The following is a 21,541-nucleotide window of genomic DNA, read 5'->3' as shown; positions in this document are numbered from 1 at the left end:
GGCACGTGGGACTCGCCAGTGCTGTGATTTGGTGCCCAAGAGATCAATCAGATTCAGGCCAGTAATGTTCGGCCTGGATCTGATGATTGATCCCTGCCCTATCACAGATCTTCCTGTACCTGTGTTTACATTTACACAGGTACAGGAAATGATGCAATCTTCTCTCTCTGGGCACATTCCGTCCCAGAGAGAGAAGAAAGCAGATCCATGTGAGTAAAACACTACACTTTTACAGATAAAACACTTTTTTCTTCATCCACATCGATCTATGTGAATAAAGGAATCTGTTAGGTTCTCCTTTTGGGGGCTGAACGACAAAAAAAGAACATTTCATGTGTGCCCACCATTAGACGTGGGTGGAAGCAGGGTGATATATTCTAATGCTGGGCATACCACACACTTTTTCTGGCAGAGATTCCTTCTCTTTATTTCCATTCAGCCCACAGGTTGCATAAAAAAAAAAAGAATATAACATATATACCCAACAAGGACCAGCAACGTACTGGTACATCACTGGACTTTGAATGGTTATACCAGGATGATGCCTACAGCTGCAGGCATCATCCTGGTATTGTTTTTTCAGCCAGCAAATGGCTTTCATGTAAAAGCAATGCAGGATTGCATTTACAAGCAGCGGGAGAAGATGCACCCCCCCTCCCATTGCCTTCCACGGCCTTCTCAGGCAGTCCCGTGCCATTGGGGGGAACCTGAGAATGCAGCCAGTGTTTCTGCCAGCTGACCATATAGCTGATTAGAAACCGGAATGGTGCCAATCATCTCTATAGTCCTAAGAAATCAGAAGCTACGAGCATTTCATAACTTCAGTTTCACAGGATATAAACAGCGCCATTTGTAAATTGGGAAAGCATCTGATCACACTGATCTTGGTGAGATGATGTAAGGGCAGAAGAGATATCTAGATTGTAGAGATATCTAGAGATTAGATATCTCCTCTTTTTTTTTTGCCTCTCAGCAGATAGCTTAGGGTGTCTACTTTCCAAAAAGGGATCATTTAGGGGTGTTTATACTTCCCTGTTAATTTAGGATCTCAAGAAATGTGATAGGCAGTCAGAAAGTAAGAGCTGTGTAAATTCCAGTATCTATACCAGTTTCTAGATGCTATAACTTTCACACAAACCAATTAATATGCAGTTGTTTGGAATTGTTTTTACCAAAGACATGTAGCAAAATACATTTTGGCCCAAATTTATGACAAAATTTAAGTTTTTTGGATATTGTTTATGACAGAATTGAGAAAATCATTTTTTTCCAAAATGTTTGGTCTTTTTTCCTTTATAGCGCAAACAAAAACCCCAGAGGTGATCAAATACCACCAAAAGAAAGCTCTATTTGTGTGAAAAAAAGGACATAAATTCCATTTATGTACAGTATTGCATGACTGCGCAATTGTCAGTTAAACTAGCGCAGAACAGTATAACAAAAAAATGGCATAAATTCCAATATCTATACCACCATTTGTAGAAGCTATAACTTTCACACAAACCAATTAATATGCCGTTATTGGGATTTTTTTTTTTACCAAAGACATGTAGCAAAATACATTTTGGCCTAAATTTATGGCAAAATTTTAGTTTATAGGATTTTGTTTATAACAGAAATGATAAAATATAATTTTTCATCAAACTTTATGGTCTTTTCCTGTTGATAGTGCAAAAAAAAAAAAAAACAACCCAGAGGTGAGCAAATACCACCAAAAGAAAGCTACATTTATGTTTTAAAAAAGGATGTAAATTTAATTTATGTACAATATTGCATGACCGCACAATTGTTAGTTAAACTAGCGCAGCGCTGTATAACAAAAAATGGTGTAAATTGCAGTATCTATACCATAGTTTGTAGACGCTATAACTTTCACAAAGCAATCAATATACACTTATTGGGATTTTGTTTTACCAAAGACATGTAGCAGAATACATTTTGGCTTAAATTTATGACTAACTTTGAGTTTACTATATATTTTTTATAGCCGAAAGTAAAAAATGTTTTTTTAAACAATTTAGGTCTTTTTTTTTTATAGAGCAAAAAATAAAAAGTGCGTAGGTGATCAAATACCACCGAAAGAAAGCTCTATTTGTGTGAAAAAAAGGACATAAATTTTGTTTGGGTACAGCATTGCATAACTGCGCAATTACCAGTTGAAATAGCACAGCGCCAAATAGCAAAAAAAGGTCTGGTCAGGAAGGGGGTAAATCCTCTGAAAGGCAAGTGGTTAAAGCAACCTTGGAAGCAACCTTGGAAGCAAAAACAAATAAATACACTGTTCTAATTTCATCACTTATTAACCCTAATAAGCCCCAATAGACTCCTTCCTCTATTACCTAAAACATTTTAAGCAACAGACAGCATGGATTCATGAAAGACAGAAGTTGCCAAACAACAGTCACTCTTGAGGCAGCCTACAAAGTTCTATTGCGATGGTACTGGGTCCCGGCTCGGACTGCTCACTGTAATCCGACTGGCGGAGATAGGTGTTTCCAGAACCGTGGTCTACGCGGGGACGCCTTGCACATTTGGTGGTCGTGCCTGCGATTGATAGGCTTCTGGTCTAGGGTTTTTGGTTTGCTACTAACGCTATTTCATATTACGGTCCGTAGGGATGCAAAGGTGGCCCTCCTGCATTGCCCAATTTTGGGTCTGTCTAGGTCTCAACAGAAATTGGCATCCTACCTATTCATTTTGGCCAAATGTGCTATAGCTCAAGCTTGGAGAACCCCTTCGGTAGTCTTCCAGGGGGTGAAGACCTGGATGAATGCTATGTTGTTCAATGAACAGATGTCTAGCATTCTTCATGATTTTCATCCGAGATTCCTTAAGGTTTGGGAACCTTGGAAACGTTATTCCTTACCATCCCTGCCTCCTACTAGTTATGGCCTCCTATAGTTACTGCCTGTGCTAGCCCCGGATCCGTGATCCCTCTAGTTTCCCTTCTTTCATTTTTTCTTTCTGATTCCCTTTTGTTTTATTTTCTTTTTATTTTCTTCTAACCTTTTTTCTTTTTCTCTTTTTTTCCGATATTATGTTGAATTACTGCTGCTATTTGGCTCGACTTTTTGCTGTCCCTTCTTGATGTCATTGGACATTTCGTTATTTGACTAATACAAGTCAGCAGGATGTCTCTGTTTATATGTTATTGTTTTGCTCTGCCCCTGCAAGGACGTATTTTGAGCTTGTTATATTCTTAAAAAAAAAACTCCTAATAAAAATATTGAAACAGAAGTTGTCAAACAAATCTGATTTCTTTTTATGAGGAGGTGAGCAAAACCTTGGACAGAGGGGTGGCGGTGGACATGGTATACTTGGATTTTGCAAAAGCGTTAGACACAGTTCCCCACACACGGCTAATGTGTAAGGTAAAGTCTACGGGCTTGGAAAAATCTGTATGTAAATGGGTAGAAAACTGGTTAAAAGATTGTATTCAAAGAGTAGTAGTTAATGATTCATACTCTGAATGGTCTAGCGTTGTCAGTGGTGTACCCCAAGGTTCAGTGTTGGGACCCTTCCTATTTAATATATTTATAAACGATATAGGGTCTGGGATTAAAAATACCATTTCAGTCTTTGCAGATGACACCAAGCTGTGCAGTGGAATAACGTCCTTACAGGATGTCTCCAATTTACAAGCCGACCTCAATGCACTGTGTAATTGGCAACTATGTGGCAAATGAGGTTTAATGTTGATAAATGTAAGGTTATGCACTTTGGAGCTAAGAATATGCATGCATCATACATACTAGGGGGAGTACAACTGGGGGAATCAATGGTGGAGAAGGATCTGGGAGTTCTGGTAGATCACAAGCTTAATAATGGCATGCAATGCCAAGCTGCAGTTTCTAAAGTGAGCAAAATCCTCTCTTGTATAAAGAGGTATAGACTCCAGAGAGAGAGATATCATATTACCCCGGTACAAATCATTAATAACACCTCATCTGGAATATGCAGTTCAGTTTTGGGCACCAATTCACAAAAAGAGCATTGGGGAACTGGAGAAAGTGCAGAGAAGGGCAACCAAACTGATTATTATTATTATTATTATACAGTATTTATAAAGCGCCAATAGTTCACTCAGCGCTGTACATTACAAAGGGGGACAGAACATGTGACAGAACAATACCAATACAATGTGATACATGAGGGGATCGAGGGCCCTGCTCTTTCGAGCTTACAATCTAGAAGGGATGGGATAGTGGTACAGGAGGAGATAGCTGTGGGGGATGGAGTGATAGGAAGAGTGGAGGAGGTCAGCAAGTTAGCAGGGGGTGAGGTAGGTTCCCTGAAGAGATGGGTTTTCAGGGTGCGCCTAAAGGAGAGGAGAGTAGGTGATAATCTGATGGGTTGGGGCAGGGAGTTCCAGAGGATGGGTGACACCCTGGAGAAGTCCTGGAGGCGGGCATGGGAGGAGGAGACCAGGGAACTAGAGAGAAGGAGGTCTTGTGAGGAGCGGAGTGTGCGTGCTGGGCGGTACTTGGATATTAGGTCAGTGATGTAGGCAGCAGTTCGGGGCAGTATGGTGGACAGCTTTGTACGTCAGTGTTAGGATTTCAAATTTGATCCGTTGCGCAATCGGAAGCCAGTGGAGGGATTGGCAGAGGGGGGTGGCGGAAACGGAGCATTTGGAAAGGTGAATGAGTCTGGCAGCTGTATTCAGGATCGACTGAAGCGGGGATAGCCAGCGGCGAGGCAGGCCAGTGAGGAGGGAGTTGCAGTAGTCGAGTCGTGATATGATGAGGGAGTGGATGAGCTGTTTAGTGGTTTCTGGGGTTAGGAACGTGCGGATTTTGGCGATGTTGCGGAGGTGGAGTCTGCACGAGTTTGTTAAAGATTGGACTTGGGGCTGGAAGGATAGGTTGGAGTCCAGAATGACACCAAGTACTCTGGCCTGCAGAGCGGGTTTGATATTGGCGTTGTTGGATGTGATGTAGAAGTCAATGGGGGGTGGGGTTCGGGCTGGGGGGAAGACAAGGAGCTCGGTTTTGGAGAGATTCAGTTTAAGGAAGTGGAGCGACATCCAATCTGATATGTCGCTCAGTAGGTGTGTGATTTGGGCAGAGACCGAGGGGGTGAGGTGGGGGGTTGAGAGATAGATTTGTGTGTCGTCGGCATAGAGGTGGTAGTTGAAGCCGTGAGAGTGTATGAGTTGGCCAAGGGAGGAGGTGTAGATGGAGAAGAGAAGGGGCCCAAGGACAGAGCCTTGAGGGACCCCAACAGAGAGGGGGAGTGAGGGGGAGGTGGTAGCATTATAGGTAACGCTGAAAGAGCGTTGTGACAGGTAGGATGAGAGCCAGGAGAGAGCAGAATCTCTGAGGCCGAGGGAGTGTAGTATTTTGAGGAGGAGGGGGTGGTCAACTGTGTCGAAGGCCGCAGAGAGGCAAGAGGCAAGGAGGCGCTCAGCTCTGAGGAAAGATTAAAGGAATTGAATTTATTCTCTTTTGAGAAGAGGAGATTAAGGGGGGATATGATCAACATGTATAAATACATCAGTGGTTCATATAGTGAACTCGGTGTAGAGTTATTCACCCTGAGGTCATCACAGAGGACAAGGGGGCACTCTTTACGTCTGGAGGAAAAGAAATTTAATCTCCCAATATGGAATGGTTTCTTCACAGTAAGAGCTGTGAAAATGTGGAATAGACTCCCTCAAGAGTTGGTTCTGGCCAGCTCTGTAGATTGTTTTGAAAAAGGCCTGGATTCTTTTCTAGATACACAGAATATAACTGGATACTAACATTTATAGGTAAAGTTGATCCAGGGAATATCCGAATGCCTCTTGGGGGATCAGGATGGAATTTTTTCCTCTGCAGGAGCAAATTGGATCATGCTTTACTGGGTTTTTTTTGCCTTCCTCAGGATTAACTGTGGGTATAGGATTTTAACTTTTTTTTTTTAAACTGAATGGACTTTTGTCTTTTTTTCAGCCAGACTAGCTATGTAACAGAATAAAAATGTGACTATATTATGTTGCTTGTTCACTGTTCTGTATTTTGATAGGGTATTTTATATACAGATTTCAATATTCTCTGTCCACGTGCCCTTTAAGATCTTAGTGAGTGTCTTACATCATCAAATGATGTGCAGACATTATCCTACCATTGAAATATGTGTATCATCCAGCTGTCCCCCTAAGTGTCCAGTAGAACCTACGTTATGCAGTCATCACATAGAAGAGTCCTATTTGCATGTTTCATTTACTTTACATTAAATTTACATAGTAGTCATTTACAGTAATAATACAAAAAAAACAGTTCGAAGGGTATTCAGTTTTAGCAAGTTTTAGTATGCAAGTCTCAATATATCGTATAAGTCCAGGCAGCCAATCACATCAGTCAGTGAGTAACAGCATTGACCAAATACATTTGTAGTTAACAGGTAGCACTATAACATTGACCTCTGGATTAATTGTCTGATTGTGGAGCTATACATAAAAGATAAGATGAAGGGAAGAATATTGATTAGAAACAATTATTGAAACTAAAGAAATGTTCTGATTCAAACACTTCTGATCTTCTTGAACATCATCTTGATATAAGAAAAAATATATAAAAGTGTGAGAAGGGATGGTGCTATGCGTTATCGTGCATGGGAAAATGTGCCTCGGTTTCTAATGTGTAGGAATGCCACTAGTAATTAATGACACTCCATGAGTCTGCTAAACAGCAGCACATCTTTGCTGCAGGTGCAGGAAAACATGCGGTTTACATGCAGTTCCACACCTGCATAGATGTGAATCTAGCTTAAGAGCTTTTTTGTTTTTTTACTATTTACAATGAAGACCAGATTAGTAGTTAGCTAGCTAAGGAGCTTGAGGATGGGGGTCCTCACAAGTGTACAAAGAAAGGAGAAAGTCAAGCTCCAAAGAGTCCACAAGGCGGGGCAGCCCTTATTGTGCAATATGTGGATAGTATTAGAACGAAGCATACAAGGTAAGAGTAGGCAAGAAAAGAATCAACTTACATTTGGCAAGGTTGCAAATAACCAAGTGATATGGTAGACGCAGCCTTCAGACTATGCATATGAAGAATATCTCTGTCTCAAAGGAGGAAAAGCCAGTTGAATGTTCGCACAGCAGAGGTGTTCATGGTGGCATGCGTTGAAGTTTAGGAAAGGGTCAATGTCATCATTTTTATTTGGATATGAAATGCATTAATTGCTATACATCAAAGGTATGTTTTGTAGCTATAATAAGCCACCTCCTCAGTTTAGCAGTGTTGACACACCGAATTTTGCCCTTGTTGGTTTTTGTGAGTGTCGCACACATCCCTGCTGCTGAAGACATGGAAACCAACAAGAGTAGAGCTCTTTGTGTGAACACTGCTAAACTGAGGAACTGACATATTTTAGCTACAAAACACATCTTTGGTGTTAAGTAATCGATGCATTTCATGTCCAAAGTAAAAACACTGACTTTTACTCATTCCTAAATATTAACACATGCCACCATGGGTGCCTCTGCTTTTTGAATAGTCCACAGGACTTTTCCTCTTTTATAAACCAGATAGCTAAATAGATACCCACAAACAGGCAGGGGCTGGGGATTGGCCACAGGAGAATACAAGTGGCAATTTTAATAAAAAAGAATTATCAGTGTGGACCTACTCTTCCAAAAAAGGGTTTAATGTATGTTATTATGCAAAACATATTTTTGCAACTTACAATTAAACTTCCATAAATACATTCATTTATACTGGTAGCAGGCAACTGGAAAACAGGTAAATAAACAGATTAACATAAAATGTGGAACATTTATTGCTCAAATTTACATGGCTGCAGCCCAGCAGCATATTTAAATATTTTATGCGGTAATTATTTTAACTTGAAAAGGCAGGTGATGAAGAACAATACAAATTTATCAGGCATCAGAACAGAATCAAATCTGCAAAGTTACAACATGAAGCAAACCAAAAGAGAGAGCTAGGCAGGTTATTGATCCAGGTTGCAGATACATGTATTCAGAGAAATGGATGTAGAAAGGTGCGAGGACAGAATGGAAAGAATGGCTTCTGAGAGCCCAGTATCATATAAATGTGATTACAAAAAAAATTAAAGTCACCACTTGGGAGCAGATGTGTGACTGACTAAAAAGGATTTAATGGTTAACAGTGTTATAAGGAGATAGCATATTAGGTTAATAACTAAGATACATGGGTTATTTTAACTATATTTGTTATTACTTCTCATGATAATTTGAATACTAAATCGTTATAGATATATATTGATCGAGCGTGGAATTGTTATTTGGCGAGAAATAGTTACTGAAAGAGAATGATACCCACCAAATTAACAGTTTCCTAAAACAATTACATTTAAGGCATATTAACTGTAACTAAGAAAAATAAATGAGTGCACTGTACACTAAACCAATCTGACACAATAACTAAACACAATATACCAAAAATGGACCATAAATAAATATGTGCATATACAAAATATGCAAAAAATACATCTAAAGTGCTAAAAGTCCATGCACATAATATAAATGATCAAAAAGTCCCAAATCTAATGTGAAAGTGCTGCGTGCTGAAAAAATCCTCCAACAGAGTGCTATGGTGTCCACAAGTGCTCGCCACAACAAACAGATCAGCCTCTTACCAGACACATTGATCTCCAATCAAGAGATCAAATGAGCAGATGGTGTCCAGATTCCACACTGACACCCATGCTAGCAATATCAAAGGGAGATGGATGGATGGCTGCGGGCTCACCCAAAACGAATTCCTCACATCGAACCACTCTCCATACAATGTAGAGAAGGATTAATTCAGAAGAGACTTCATAGTGCAACCCAATAAAACTCAAAATTGATTCAGTAAAATATTGCACTTACAAAGATAAGGTGCATAAAGGCAGTGTACAAATTCAAAATTCCCGCGGTGTCATACCACCAGCCGAAACGTGGTGATGTCACAGAAGACTCTGTCTGGCGCGTTTCTCCAAAACCAGAGTCCTCTGGAATTGGAGATCTCCATTCGGAATGGAATCTAGACACCATCTGTTCGTTTGATCTCTTGATTGGAGATCAATGTGTCTGGTAAGAGGCTGATCTGTTTGTTGTATATGCACATATTTATTTATGGTCCATTTTTGGTATATTGTGTTTAGTTATTGTGTCAGATTGGTTTAGTGTACAGCGCACTCATTTATTTTTTGTTTTTTAAATTTTCTGGTATTCAGGAAGAGAGTAGCAGCAGTTCACTTTATTTATTTATTTATTCATTGAAATTTATATTATATTTTGTTACTTTCATTATGTGTTGGGTGTAGCGCAGGTTTTCTCTTTTCACATATTAACTGTAACTGTTACTGTTGCTAGTGTGCTTATGTTAGCTCTCAACCAGGATGTCAAGCCATCAAATGGCTAATGTCATAGCTGATTACATTTGCAGCACCATGACAACTGCAGATCAACACTACTAACATGACAGCTTCCTTGGTTTTAAACAACTACATTAATGTATTTCTTATGAGAGGATATTTTATCTCCATAGTGAATAGCTCTGAATGTGACTGGCACCATGACATTTCACCAACATGCTGGAATTGTTGCATGATTCAGGTGATGTTTTAGGACTGTAAAATAGTTTTTCTTCACAAGGGTAATACTTTCACATTATAGAGGAGGAAATTCATTCTTGGCTACAGTGTCAAATCTACCCTACGCAGTGAAAACCAGGCTCAGAAGATGCTCTCATACACAAGAAACCAACAATATAATGATAATATACTGCTAATAATTTGAACTGGTACTGTAAATAACTAGCGCTCATAAAGGCCTCATAGATTAACTGTAAAGCCAGCCCTCAGCTGTTTACCTTTTGCAGCCTACATTAGGTCTACAAACAAAGTATACTGGAACTGGATGCAAACCCCTGAAATCTGCTAGCTGATATTAATGAAACCAAGAGTCTCCTTCCTGCAGAAGGCTCATGATGGTTGTCATTGGCTTCCCTGCGCTCCTCAGAGGTCACTTCCAGTGCACCACGACATCACTGCGCAATCCTCAGTGACACCGAGGAGGTCTTGCTGGTCTCTCAAGTGACAACTCACCAGGCTACTGGTTTGTGGATATATTCCCCACCATTTGCTGCTCTTCTACCATCCTTCCATCTGTGGAGTTTACCATCTTGCCTTTCCACAGCCATGTTAACATCAAAGTAAGCCACTCCCATTATTCCTTTCAGCATGTGACCTGTGCCAGTCTTTCTATTTGTGCCATACTACCACATGGATCTCTTGAATATGGTGATTATGATTTTATTGATCTATTAAACAATTGAATCGGACATTGACTCTTGGTTGTGTATGTCATTCCATAATTATTCTGGCTTTCACCAAGAGTGCTCTGATTTTCTTGGTTTCATCAATATTACATTATACTCCTAATGGTCCTTGGAGCAGCTGTGGGACCAGCCTTGTTTACCCTATGTTGGTTGTGGGATTTAGTGCCTAGTGGTTTGTCTATTTCGTAGCTGATATTAATTACTGTGGTGTTGTCTTGCTACAGCTGCACACCTGGCTTCTATAAGAAATACGGTACTTAAGTGAAGTGCCCGGTCATACCGGTGTGATTTCAGGTGTGATTTGGGAATTGAAATCGCACTGCAAATTGCAGGAAATCGTTGAAAATCTTTACAAGTAATAATAAAATCTTCAGAAGTTGCACTTGAAATCGCGCTGAAATTGCACACAAATTACGTGATTTTAAATCCTAGCTGTATGACTGGTGACTAAATAGAGTTCAGAATATTCAGTCAGCACCATTTAAATCTTCCACTGATCTTGGTTTCTTTGACTACTGCAAACCCTGACCTCTAGCTTGCCCTAACTCCATTCCTGCTCTGCAGTTTGTTATAATGTTTGGTTCTGCAATACTTGGATGTATCTATTCAGGGATCCTGAGGGTTGCACTATGGTGCTGTTTAGAAGAGACCCTGACAAAACCCAACACACTACTAAAGTAGCACCTAGTTGACAGTCTTCTGCCGCCTGTTGGTAACATATATATACCACTGCATTCCATGATATTAATAAACCTGTATATTTGTTCTGTGCCTTCAGCATGCACTTTCAAATAACCTCAGAGATTACAAACAATTTACATGTTAATTTACAGTCCAGCCACTGAACAAGCTTGTTCTGCAGACAATCCTAGCAGCATGACAAGCAACTAAGCAATAACCATTAACCCTAACAGACCTTTCTGTGTCTGCTGCAGATACACTAATAACATAGATCAGTGGGTTGCAGCATTGATAACTCACTACTATAATGTACATAACCAGCCTGCATCAGTAGTTTAGAGGGTAAAAATAGCCTTCATGGGGTTATATTATATAGTTGAAAAAAATACATCTGTCCATGCTAACCTTATGGTTATGTTAGGGCTAGTTTTACAACCAAGGGTTAAGGTTATGTGACATGTTAAAGATTAAGTTACAGGTCAGGGACATTTGGAGAAAGAATTCTTTTAGAATTCTTTTTAGGTTTTCAGAAAATAGGTAAGGTGGAAAGAATATCATTTAATGTTTATAGATATAAAATAGTGTAAAGTATAGTGAGCGCTATCAGTAATTTAGCAGCTGAACATTCAAGGAAAAACGCATAAAAAGTCCCAAAATGAATATGTATACAAAATGCAGCGCTATTAATAAATCATGAATGATAATAATAAAACACAGTCCAATAAAAGGTGCTCCTTGGTTCCCAGTGCAAATGATAGGAATGCGCACTAACCAGAAAGCGTATAAGTAATACGCATGTGAATATATATCCTGAAGATTCCCCTCTCCTTTCTGGTCTGGTCATGGAAATAGCTGGGAAAGATTCTTATAACACCAAGTGAGGTGGGTGGTCATCCCGGACGAGCCCCCAGCTGAAAGGAATGATTTTCTTATCCCCTCAGAGACCCCCGGTCTGTGGAGAGATTCCTGGTTTATCAGCAGAATTCTGGGAACACCCCAGTAATACTTTGGGGTAGATTTACGAAAACTGGAGTGCTCAGAATCTGATGCAGCTGTGCATCCCATGACCACCGACCTCACTTGGTGTTATAAGAATCTTTCCCAGCTATTTCCATGACCAGACCAGAAAGGAGAGGGGAATCTTCAGGATATATATTCACATGCGTATTACTTATACGCTTTCTGGTTAGTGCGCATTCCTATCATTTGCACTGGGAACCAAGGAGCACCTTTTATTGGACTGTGTTTTATTATTATCATTCATGGTTTATTAATAGCGCTGCATTTTGTATACATAATGTTTATAGATATGCCCAGCCCTTGTCTTTGCTGCAGATATAAGCACCTGAGTGTAATAATTAATAATAAATACATACTCATCAATTTGAGACACGCAGGTTTCCACTTCTGCCAGGGCTGACTGGAGTTTGCATAGTAACTTATGATGTATATCCTGTGTTTCCAAATCCTCATCTTTGAGTAAATATCGCAAGCCATGGCCATCACGCTGACCCAGTGAATGTCCCGAAGGTGCAGCCATTGTGGTTATTGTGTGTTGTATGTACACCATAGGATTAAGTTTACCTAGACAGAAACAAGGAAAGTTTATTTTAAAAGAAAATTCACCAGACATAACATTAACATTATTTAAAAGCATGAGACATAAAATATGAAAAGTCACATTTGCTTACGAAAGGAACAACATTCTATCTATGCTGTAGTTGATGCAGTAATACTGGACCAGCTACCAAGCAATGGCATACCTAACTTTCTAATGTGTCTTCAGGACAAGAAATTAGAAAAAATCAGGTCAATGATGATAATCAGTAGTGTGAATCTGACAAGGTTTCTATCCACATATCTACAATTTAAAAAGGGAAAGTATATCTAAAGCCAAAACCTTTTTATGTTCAATTTGGATAACGTAAGGGAGGGTTAAAACCACTGTTTCTTTTTACCATCTGTGTTTTCCCTTCACTTCCCATCCTGTTCACTCAACATAATGTAAGAGGCTACTAGCCCAACGTATAATATTTAAGAAAATTTTATACATCACCAACCTCATCTGCAGATTTCGCTCCGCTCCTTCAAAGACATCTTGTTCTCTAGCTCCCTTGTTACCTCCTCCCATGCTCTCCTCCAGAACTCTCAACCCCAGTATGTCCAGTCAGCTCCTACCCTGTCCACCTTTAGGAGATCCTTGAAAACTCATTTATTTAGGGAAGCCTACCCCACCTCCACCTAAAAACTGTATTCGAGTCACCTCCATCAGATCATCCCCTGCAGCTATAACGTTTTGTACCACCTCCCTCTCCCTTTAGATTGTAAGCTCCATAAGCAGGGCCCTCCTATTTCTTCTGTGTTGAACTGTATTGTAATTGTACTGTCTCCCTTTATATTGTAAACCATTGTGCAAACTGTTGGTGCTATATAAATCCTGTATAATATTAATTTTCCAATGTGAAGAAAATCCCCTGTTGTCACAAGAACAAGTCTCACCATTTGAAAATTTCCCCTCCTCTATTGTCCTGAAGGCAACTCGAAATTTTGGATTCACTCTCACTTTAAAAGCTGGTGATCAATACAATTAGAGAGAGCAGTGACAACAATGACAACCTGAAGGGTTCTAACCATTATCACTCTATCCAAATATTAAAAACGTTTTGCCTCTTGAAGGAACTGGAGTCCTTTCCAGAAGATCACAGGTTCACAGTTGTAGCTACCAGAACATACTATCAGCCTGACACCTGAGGACCCAGTCAGTATAAGCAATTATTTCAAATCTAATTGGCACAAACAGATGTTTCAGTTCCTTGTTAAAATGACAGTAAAAATTGATGCATTGTGGTTAGTTGTAGTTGTTAGGAGTAGATTTTTGTATCTAATTTTGTACATAGGTGCACCCCTGAAAAAGGTTTGCACCTAAACTTGTCTCTTGTTTTAATCCTGATTATCTCACTGTTATGCCTACACGAAGCCACAAGAACACTGTGTTAAGCATATAGGGTTAATATCAGAGTGCTGGTTGGATGACCAAAAGCTCTAAAGGCAAAAAACATATTCAAAGAGAAGGAGGAGTAAAGTAAGGGACACTGACACCACAATCTTAAAGACTTCTGAGCACCTGACTTCCTCTCTTCTATACTGAAGACCTTACAGGGAATTAGGGTTGTGTTAGGAGCCTGCCATTTGGTTCCCTGCCACTCAGGCCTGGCCTGCATCTCCTGTGCCTGACAATGGAGACAAAGGCTGGGCTCGAGTGCCAGGGAATTGAGTAGGAGCATGAGCCTGACTCACACTCCTAACAGGTTGTTTTCAACTGCAACCTCTTCAACCCCTAAATGCTACAGTATTGCATCTCTGTTATCTTTACATGCACACAGATGTTTTGTGTCTAAAGCCCAAATGAATGTTCAGTCTAAAGTGGTATTAAGCCTCCTGCTTGGGGATTGGCCAGGGAATCCTAAGCATGCAGGCTAGCCCCTCCTCACCCCCACCCACTGCTTCTAGAATCTTCTCCAAGATTCTAGAGCAGAGAGAGGTATCAGGGAACTGACCTGCAGAGCCTCTCAGCTCTGACGGAAATTTGACCCTACTAACTATTACCCCCAGGCTGCTACTCAGCCCTCCTGACTAAAAATTGAACTCTAGCTGCCCCTTTCTATCTAGAGGGGCATTACAACTACAACTTTAAACATCTTTTATTCTGATGCACCCAGAATGTATGTAAAAGATTTGAACTGGAACTTCCAGGTCTTGTAGCAGCCACATGGGCTGCTATGGCTATAACAGTGCCAATTCTCTAGGTGAAATATTTATCTTTAGACCTACTCCTGGAATCTTCAGTACAAGCCCTGCTCTTCAGAATAGTTCAGTCTTGTTCCTGAGCCTCCCACTCATGCTTACTGTAGCCCTTGTTCATTCTTATGCATAGCTCTAACTCCATTTGGAATATGGGTATGGACCCATTCAGAAGATTAAATATTGCCTTTTCAATACTTGTGCTTTAATAACAAATATAAATCATGTTTATGTATGTTAGATAAAAATATATAAAACCTACACAGTGCTTACCTTGCTCTGTGATTTTGTTTTCTTTGTCCTGGGAAGTCTGTTTTCTATTGTCTAGCTGTACCCCAAATGCGCTGCCAAGTGATGTCAAGGTTTTGGGATATGAAACCTGCATGACATTGAAATGACAGTTTGTTGGGCAGAAGTCACTGCTATGAAGAGGTGAAATCTTTGACTTTGCTTGCTTGAATGTAGGCCAGGCTCTGTTTTTCAAAACCCTTGAAAACTGAAAGAAAAGTGTAAACATACAAATGGATTTATGTATACAAATGTGATAGTTATTTCCTAGAAACGCAATAAAATATTATTCCCAAGTACATACTGTATATGTAAATGCATAAAACTATGTAATAAAAACTGCTTGCAATTTCCATGATGGACCACACACATCAGATGATAATCTAAAGAATAGAGGTCTTTTGACGCACAGAAGAGACATCTTAATAGAAAAGGCATTTCCATTAGGCCTCTTGCACACTGTACTGATGTATGAGCATCAGATATTCTTGGCAGAAAAAAATGTGAGGATGGGCTATATATCACTTGCTAGTACTTGCAAGTATGGGAAGCACAGTGGCCTCTCCCTGGCAGCACTAGGACGTTGGTTTGAATCCCAAACACGACACTACCTGCCTGGGGTTTGCATGTTCTCCCTGTGCATGCATGGGCTTCCTCCCACGTTCCAAAGACAAGCTGGTAGGTTAATTGGCCCTAGTATGAATGTGAGTTAGATAGTAAACTTCTGGAAGGCAGGGACTGATGTGAATGTACAATATGTGTACGAAAAAGTGCTGTGTAAATTGACGGTGCTATATAAGTACCCATAATAAATATAATTGCAGGTATGCCTGCCTCTCGGGGGATCAGGGAGGAATTATTTTCCCAGCAGGAGCAAATTGGATTGTGCTTTGCTGGCGTTTCTTTTTGCCTTCCTCTGGATCAACAGTGGGTATACGATTCTAACTTTTTCTTTTTTTTTTCTATGGTTGAACTGATTGGACTTTTGTCTTTTTTCAGCCAAACTAACTATGTAACTATGTATGCACACAAAAGCATGGAGCATGGCATTACAACATAAACAAAAAAATACTGACTGGCAACTCACGTTTCTACATTTTCTTTTTACTGTTCTATACGCAAAGCATGTTTTTGGACCTGTGTGTACAGGCACATTGAAAAAATTGGGCTGCATTTAGATCAGTATAAAAATGCCCATATGCCTGCAAACTGAGATTTTTCAAGCAGCAGTGTGCAGGAGGCAATACAATCCAAAATGTTGGTTATTTCTTTTCAGGATATTAGGCAGAACATGAAAAATCTTTTTTTTTTTTCAGTTCATGGGCCAACTGTGGATCCAGAGCTGCTGCTTTATAACCCAGATACAACCTTATATTAGAGAGCCATTTATTCCAAATTGTAGCTGTTTTAGGTTTGTTGGACATCATCAGTGCAGTGCATGGTAACTGACCTCTACAGATTGGGTGAGAATAATTGACTGAGCAGGTTGTGGCAAGGTGGACTAAACATGTGAGTTCTCCAAAGCTACATGTTGGGTCTCCTTGCTCCACGGTCCTCGATATTATTGACTAAATTGCACAGTCGCTTGCCAGATTTTTTCTTGCTGGCTCACACTTTTGCTACAGTCTAGTTTTTTTACCTGCTTTACTGAAATGCAAGGTTATGTGACAGACTGACCCGCCCCATAGGAATGTATGAGAACACAGATTGCATGTGCAGGCCCAACCAGGGAGACTTTGACAAGTGGGGGTTACAATCTAGTCAGCATTGTCTCACACTTAAGCTACATGAATCATCTGCCCTTACTCAAGATGGCCAGAGACAGAAATTCTAGGGGCTGTTTTTCAAAGTGATTTCTCAACAAAATAAATCATGGAGACATGGATGGAAGGGTGAGTTTGTTTTGAATATCATAAATTAATTAAATAATGTTTTTGGTTAGTGGTGCTCAGATGCAGCGTAGTTCCACTTTCATGCATCAAAGAGAACTCAGTGATTGGAGGAGCTGCCAGTCACATGACTTTGTTTATTACTCTCACTTTTTCTTTGGCCGTGGTAATGCCTTGCTGCTGCTTTAGCAAAGGACCCCTAAATATAAATAATAAGTTAACTGATGGCAGTTAACAGCCACATCTATTGTTACATTTTGCAGTACTTTAGATGTGTTTCTATAATTTATAACCTTAAATCGTGTTTATTTATTCATTAAAATAGAGAAAAATGTGCTTTCATATTTTAAAAGCTGTTTATTTTTGGTAAAACCAGAATGTTCCAGGAAAACATGTAAGTGGATAACAAGTATGTCAAATATATATTGTTTGCCTTGTTAACCGTAATTGGAGCATCTATTCAATGTGACATTAACTGAGCCTCTTAGGATATGGACAGCTCACAGCTGAGAGCACAGGAAAAAACATCATTTTTCTACAGTTAAGATTAAACAATTTTCTTTTATGTTCAAAGAAGAACTCTGGTCTAGTTAAAGAACCAGATAATGTTGTGAAAGGCTAAGCTTTTGTATTTTATGTAGTAATTGGATGGTGCAAGGACAGCCTTGTAAGTGATAATGAGCACTTGTGATCATCAGAAATGCATTTTATCTTTTGTAGGAATTTGTAGAGTTAGGAACTACAGAATATCAGGGTGCCGTGAAGAGGCTCTGTAGCTTACGCATGTATTTGCAAATGTGTGCTAACTAAATCCCTGTTTTAAACGCATACTGCTAGACAGGTTAATTTGGTTTGTTTGCAGGCTAGTTGTCAAGCTGAGCTGGGAATTTTTCTCTCTTTTTTTTCCCTTTTTCTTTTTTTTCTCTTTTGTTGTCTCCACACAATATACCTACTGGTATATTTTGTTAGCTGCTAATTTTATCTGCATATTCCCAAGCACAGGTTTTCTATTCTATTGTTCTCCACACATTATGTCTTATCAGGAGATAAGAGGGGGGCACTGGAAGAAGGGGAGGGTCAGAGAGATCAGGATCAAACAGCCTTTTTACACAATGGGGGGGGGGGGGGGATTAACCCCTTAGGTTCCACAGTAAGTAAAACAAGCATGCTTTACTGCATATACAGACTGATTTTACCGTTGTGGGTTTAGTAACACTTTAAAGCTTTAATAAACCCACAACAGTAAAATTAGTCTGTATATACAGTAAAACATGCGTCGGAATTCACTGAGCCTATACCTATAGCAAGGGCATTATTAAATGTTAGTCAGACCTGCACAGTTTGTTTTTATCTACAAACACCCCTTAAGTAGTTTTTCTTTGTGAACTAACCCTTTAGACAGTTATCTTGTGATGTCTGCTCTTTTGCATTACTTTTTCCTTTCAATAGTTAAAATGGCAGGCAGGTTTGCTTTAAAAGAGTGTTCAAATAAATCTGCCTATATCAGCTCCAACACCACATGCTGTAAATAAACGTCTGGGCAGTAAGGACACAAGTTGAAATGTTTTCCTCGAAACAGGATTGTTATCCAAGTCTCCCACAAGCCACACTCCAAAGACACCACATTCCGCAATGTAATTTAATCAGGTCAGACTGGGGGAACTTGGGGGCTTTCAGTGATGACGAGGCAAACATCTGGGACTTTTCAAATGATACCAAAGCTAGAAAGAGCATGATGTACGGATAAAATGTACCACAAACACACTATTTTTAGAACGTAACTTTCTCACACAAAATGTTCAGGAATTCTATGCAATTTTGGTTCCTATGGTTACAGACTACCTCTCAACAGAAAGGACATATGTGTACAGCTCCTGCAAACCACTCAACTTCACAATCTTCGAGTTACTGGAAAGGATAGGACATGGACATTGTTGTACTTGGTCAGGATGGTAAAGAACTATGCTCAAAGTACAGTCAACTCAATTCAGCTTTAGCTGATGTAATTGCAGAATATAGAATGTGCTTTGGGGTATTGCACTTTGCTTTTTACTGAGATTTGCAGTGCTATACTAAAAATGCCAACAAGAGCTTACTTGAAGGGAAGCTGTCTAAAAGCAAAATATCTTTAAGGAGGCTTCTGGTGAAAGCTGCTTTTGCCCAGACTCAAGTGATATAGACCAATTTTGAGCAGTAAACGTAGTGCTGTTATACTTTAATGTCAGTAAGGTCACTATCCCAGAATGACTATGCTAGCTAAACCCTAAAGCAGGCCATACATTGTTCATTTTGTTTTTGCATTAAACCAGTGGTTTGAATGCAAACAAATGACCTGAGGGGGACCTGATTCCCCCTCCACACACTTGATGTAGATGGGGTAATCCTTCCGGCTGAATCATTGTTTTTTGACAGCGGGGAGCTTTCCCTATACTAACCAATCGGGAAAACCCAACAGGCTGGTTGTAAGGAAGTTTAACAGTAGGTTGACTTCTGTACAACCAGCTTGCCCATACATTTTTCAATCCATGTAAGGCAGCCTTAAGTTTGGTAACAAAAAATTTTAAAACCACAGCACAAATGGGTTATTAGAGCTGAGGGACCTGTCATATGCACTGATTAGGAGGTCCGACCATAGATAAAGAGGGAGTCAGGGGGGTCTGAACCCCCCATCCTCCAGAGGAGAGTTGTCAACCATCCCTGCAGACTGCAGCCCTCGAAATTTCCACTCGCCCGCGAGTGGAAATAAGCTGTGGGAGAGAGAGGTGGAGAAGGGGCTTCCAGCTGCTTTATTGAAAGCCATACAGGAGATCATTGCTTGTCCCTGCCCCCACCGTCACCCCTCCCACACACCCCTATTCCCGTTACTGCTCTCCGCCCCCACCTTATTTCCACTCGCGGGCGAGTGGAAATATCGAGGGCTGCAGTCTGCAGGGATGGTTGACAACTCTCCTCTGGGGAGGTTCAGGAGACTGCTGCTTGCCACCGCCTTCACTGATGCACAGAACATACCTGATGGTTCAGTTTTCTTTCTGCCCCCCCCCCCTTTCTCTCCCACCACCGCTGTGTGCAGCTTCAGAGGATGTGTGGGTGGGAAAATGAACACACTAGCTGACAGCTCTGATGCTTCTGAATGAGTCATGGTGAGTCTGACCTCCCTTCCTTCCTTCCACCCACCCCTCCCTTCCTTCCATCCACCCCTTCCTTCCTTTCACCCACCTCTCTTTTTCTTCCACCCGCTTTCCTTCCTTCCTTCCACCCCTCTCCCTTCCTTCCACCAACCCACCACTTCCTTCCTTTCTTCCTTCCTTCCACCCACCCTTCCTTCCTTTCACCCACCTCTCCCTTCCTTCCACCCCCACTCCCTCCCTTCCTTCCTTCCTTCCTTCCTTCCACCCCTCTCTCCCTTCCTTCTTTCCTTCCACCCATCCCTCCCTTCCTTCCACCCACCCCTTCCTTACATCCCTTCCTTTCTTCCATCCACCCACCCACCCTTCCTTCCTTTCACCCACCTCTCCCTTCCTTCCATGCCCTCCCTTCCTTCTTTTCTTCCACCCCCTTCCCTTCATTCCATCCACCCCTCCCTCCTTTCTTTCCACCCCCTCTATTCTTCCTTCCACCCACCCTTTCCTTCTTTCCTCCCTTCCTTCTACCAACCTCTCCCTTCCTTCCTTCCTTCCTTCCTTCCTTCCTTCCTTCCACCCACCCCTTCCATCCTCCCTCTCTTACTTCCACCCACCCCTCCCTTCCTTCCTTCCACCCCACTTCCCTTCCTTCCACCCACCCCTCCCTTCACCCCCCCTTCCTTCCTTTCTTCCTTCCTTCCTTCTACCCACCCACCTCTTCCTTCCACCTCTCCCTTCCTCCCTTCTTCCAACCCATCCCTTCCTCCCTTCTTCCCACCCCTCTCTTCCTTCCTTACACCCACCCCTCCCTTTCTGTCACCCACCCCTCCTTCCTTCCACCTCTCCCTTCCTTCCTTCCACCCACCCCTTCCTTCCACTCACCCCTTCCTTCCTTCCACTCACCCCTGCCTTCCACTCACCCCTTTCTTTCTTCCACGCACCCCTCCCTTCCTTCCTTCCACCCACCCTTCCTTCCACCCACCCACCCCTCCCTTCCTTCCATCCACCCCTTCCTTCCAACTACCCTTCCTTCCTTTCTTCCACCCACCCCTTTCTTACTTCCACCCCTCCCTTCCTTCCTTCAAGGGGGAGAAGTTGGTGTGTGTGTGTGTGTATGTGTGAGGGGGGGGGGAATACAGCTCAACTGCAAGCTGAACCCCCCATAGAAAAAAACATTTCAGCAGCCCTGGGTCCGACCATGCCCTTTCTACCTCCTCCTTCATTCATAGAACGTTTACTATAATTTTCATGAATGAAACATGATCTATGAATGGAGGATGATTGAATGAATGAAAAGCCTGTCTCCTCTACTCATAAAATGTTTCTCATTCGTAGAAGCTATGATATAGAATCTATGAATGATGAATGTGGGCAGAAAGGGAGGGCATAGTCAGATCTCTTGATGAGTGCATATGACAGATCCCTCAGGCTCTATAACCCCCATGGTACTGGAAGATTATGATGTTGA

The 21,541-nt window shown here is 41.1% G+C and overlaps 1 protein-coding gene across 1 annotated transcript in view; it reads right to left on the bottom strand.

The window, feature by feature from the left end:
* PREX2 (phosphatidylinositol-3,4,5-trisphosphate dependent Rac exchange factor 2) overlaps positions 1–21,541 on the bottom strand; it is a 369,719-nt gene that overhangs the window by 129,316 nt on the left and 218,862 nt on the right. The window contains exons 24-25 of the mRNA XM_089654281.1: positions 15,048–15,270; positions 12,350–12,557 (exon numbers count right to left, since the gene is read on the bottom strand). Coding sequence (XP_089510407.1) covers positions 12,350–12,557; positions 15,048–15,270 — 431 coding nt within the window. The remainder of the gene's footprint in view (positions 1–12,349; positions 12,558–15,047; positions 15,271–21,541) is intronic.

Source organism: Staurois parvus, unplaced genomic scaffold, assembly GCF_062004578.1.
Source record: "Staurois parvus isolate SC_StPar_1 unplaced genomic scaffold, SC_StPar_1.0 ptg000748l, whole genome shotgun sequence".
NCBI classification, from domain to species: domain Eukaryota; kingdom Metazoa; phylum Chordata; class Amphibia; order Anura; family Ranidae; genus Staurois; species Staurois parvus.
Note: the sequence above shows the minus strand (reverse complement) of the source record. Positions and strands in the feature narration are given on the sequence as shown.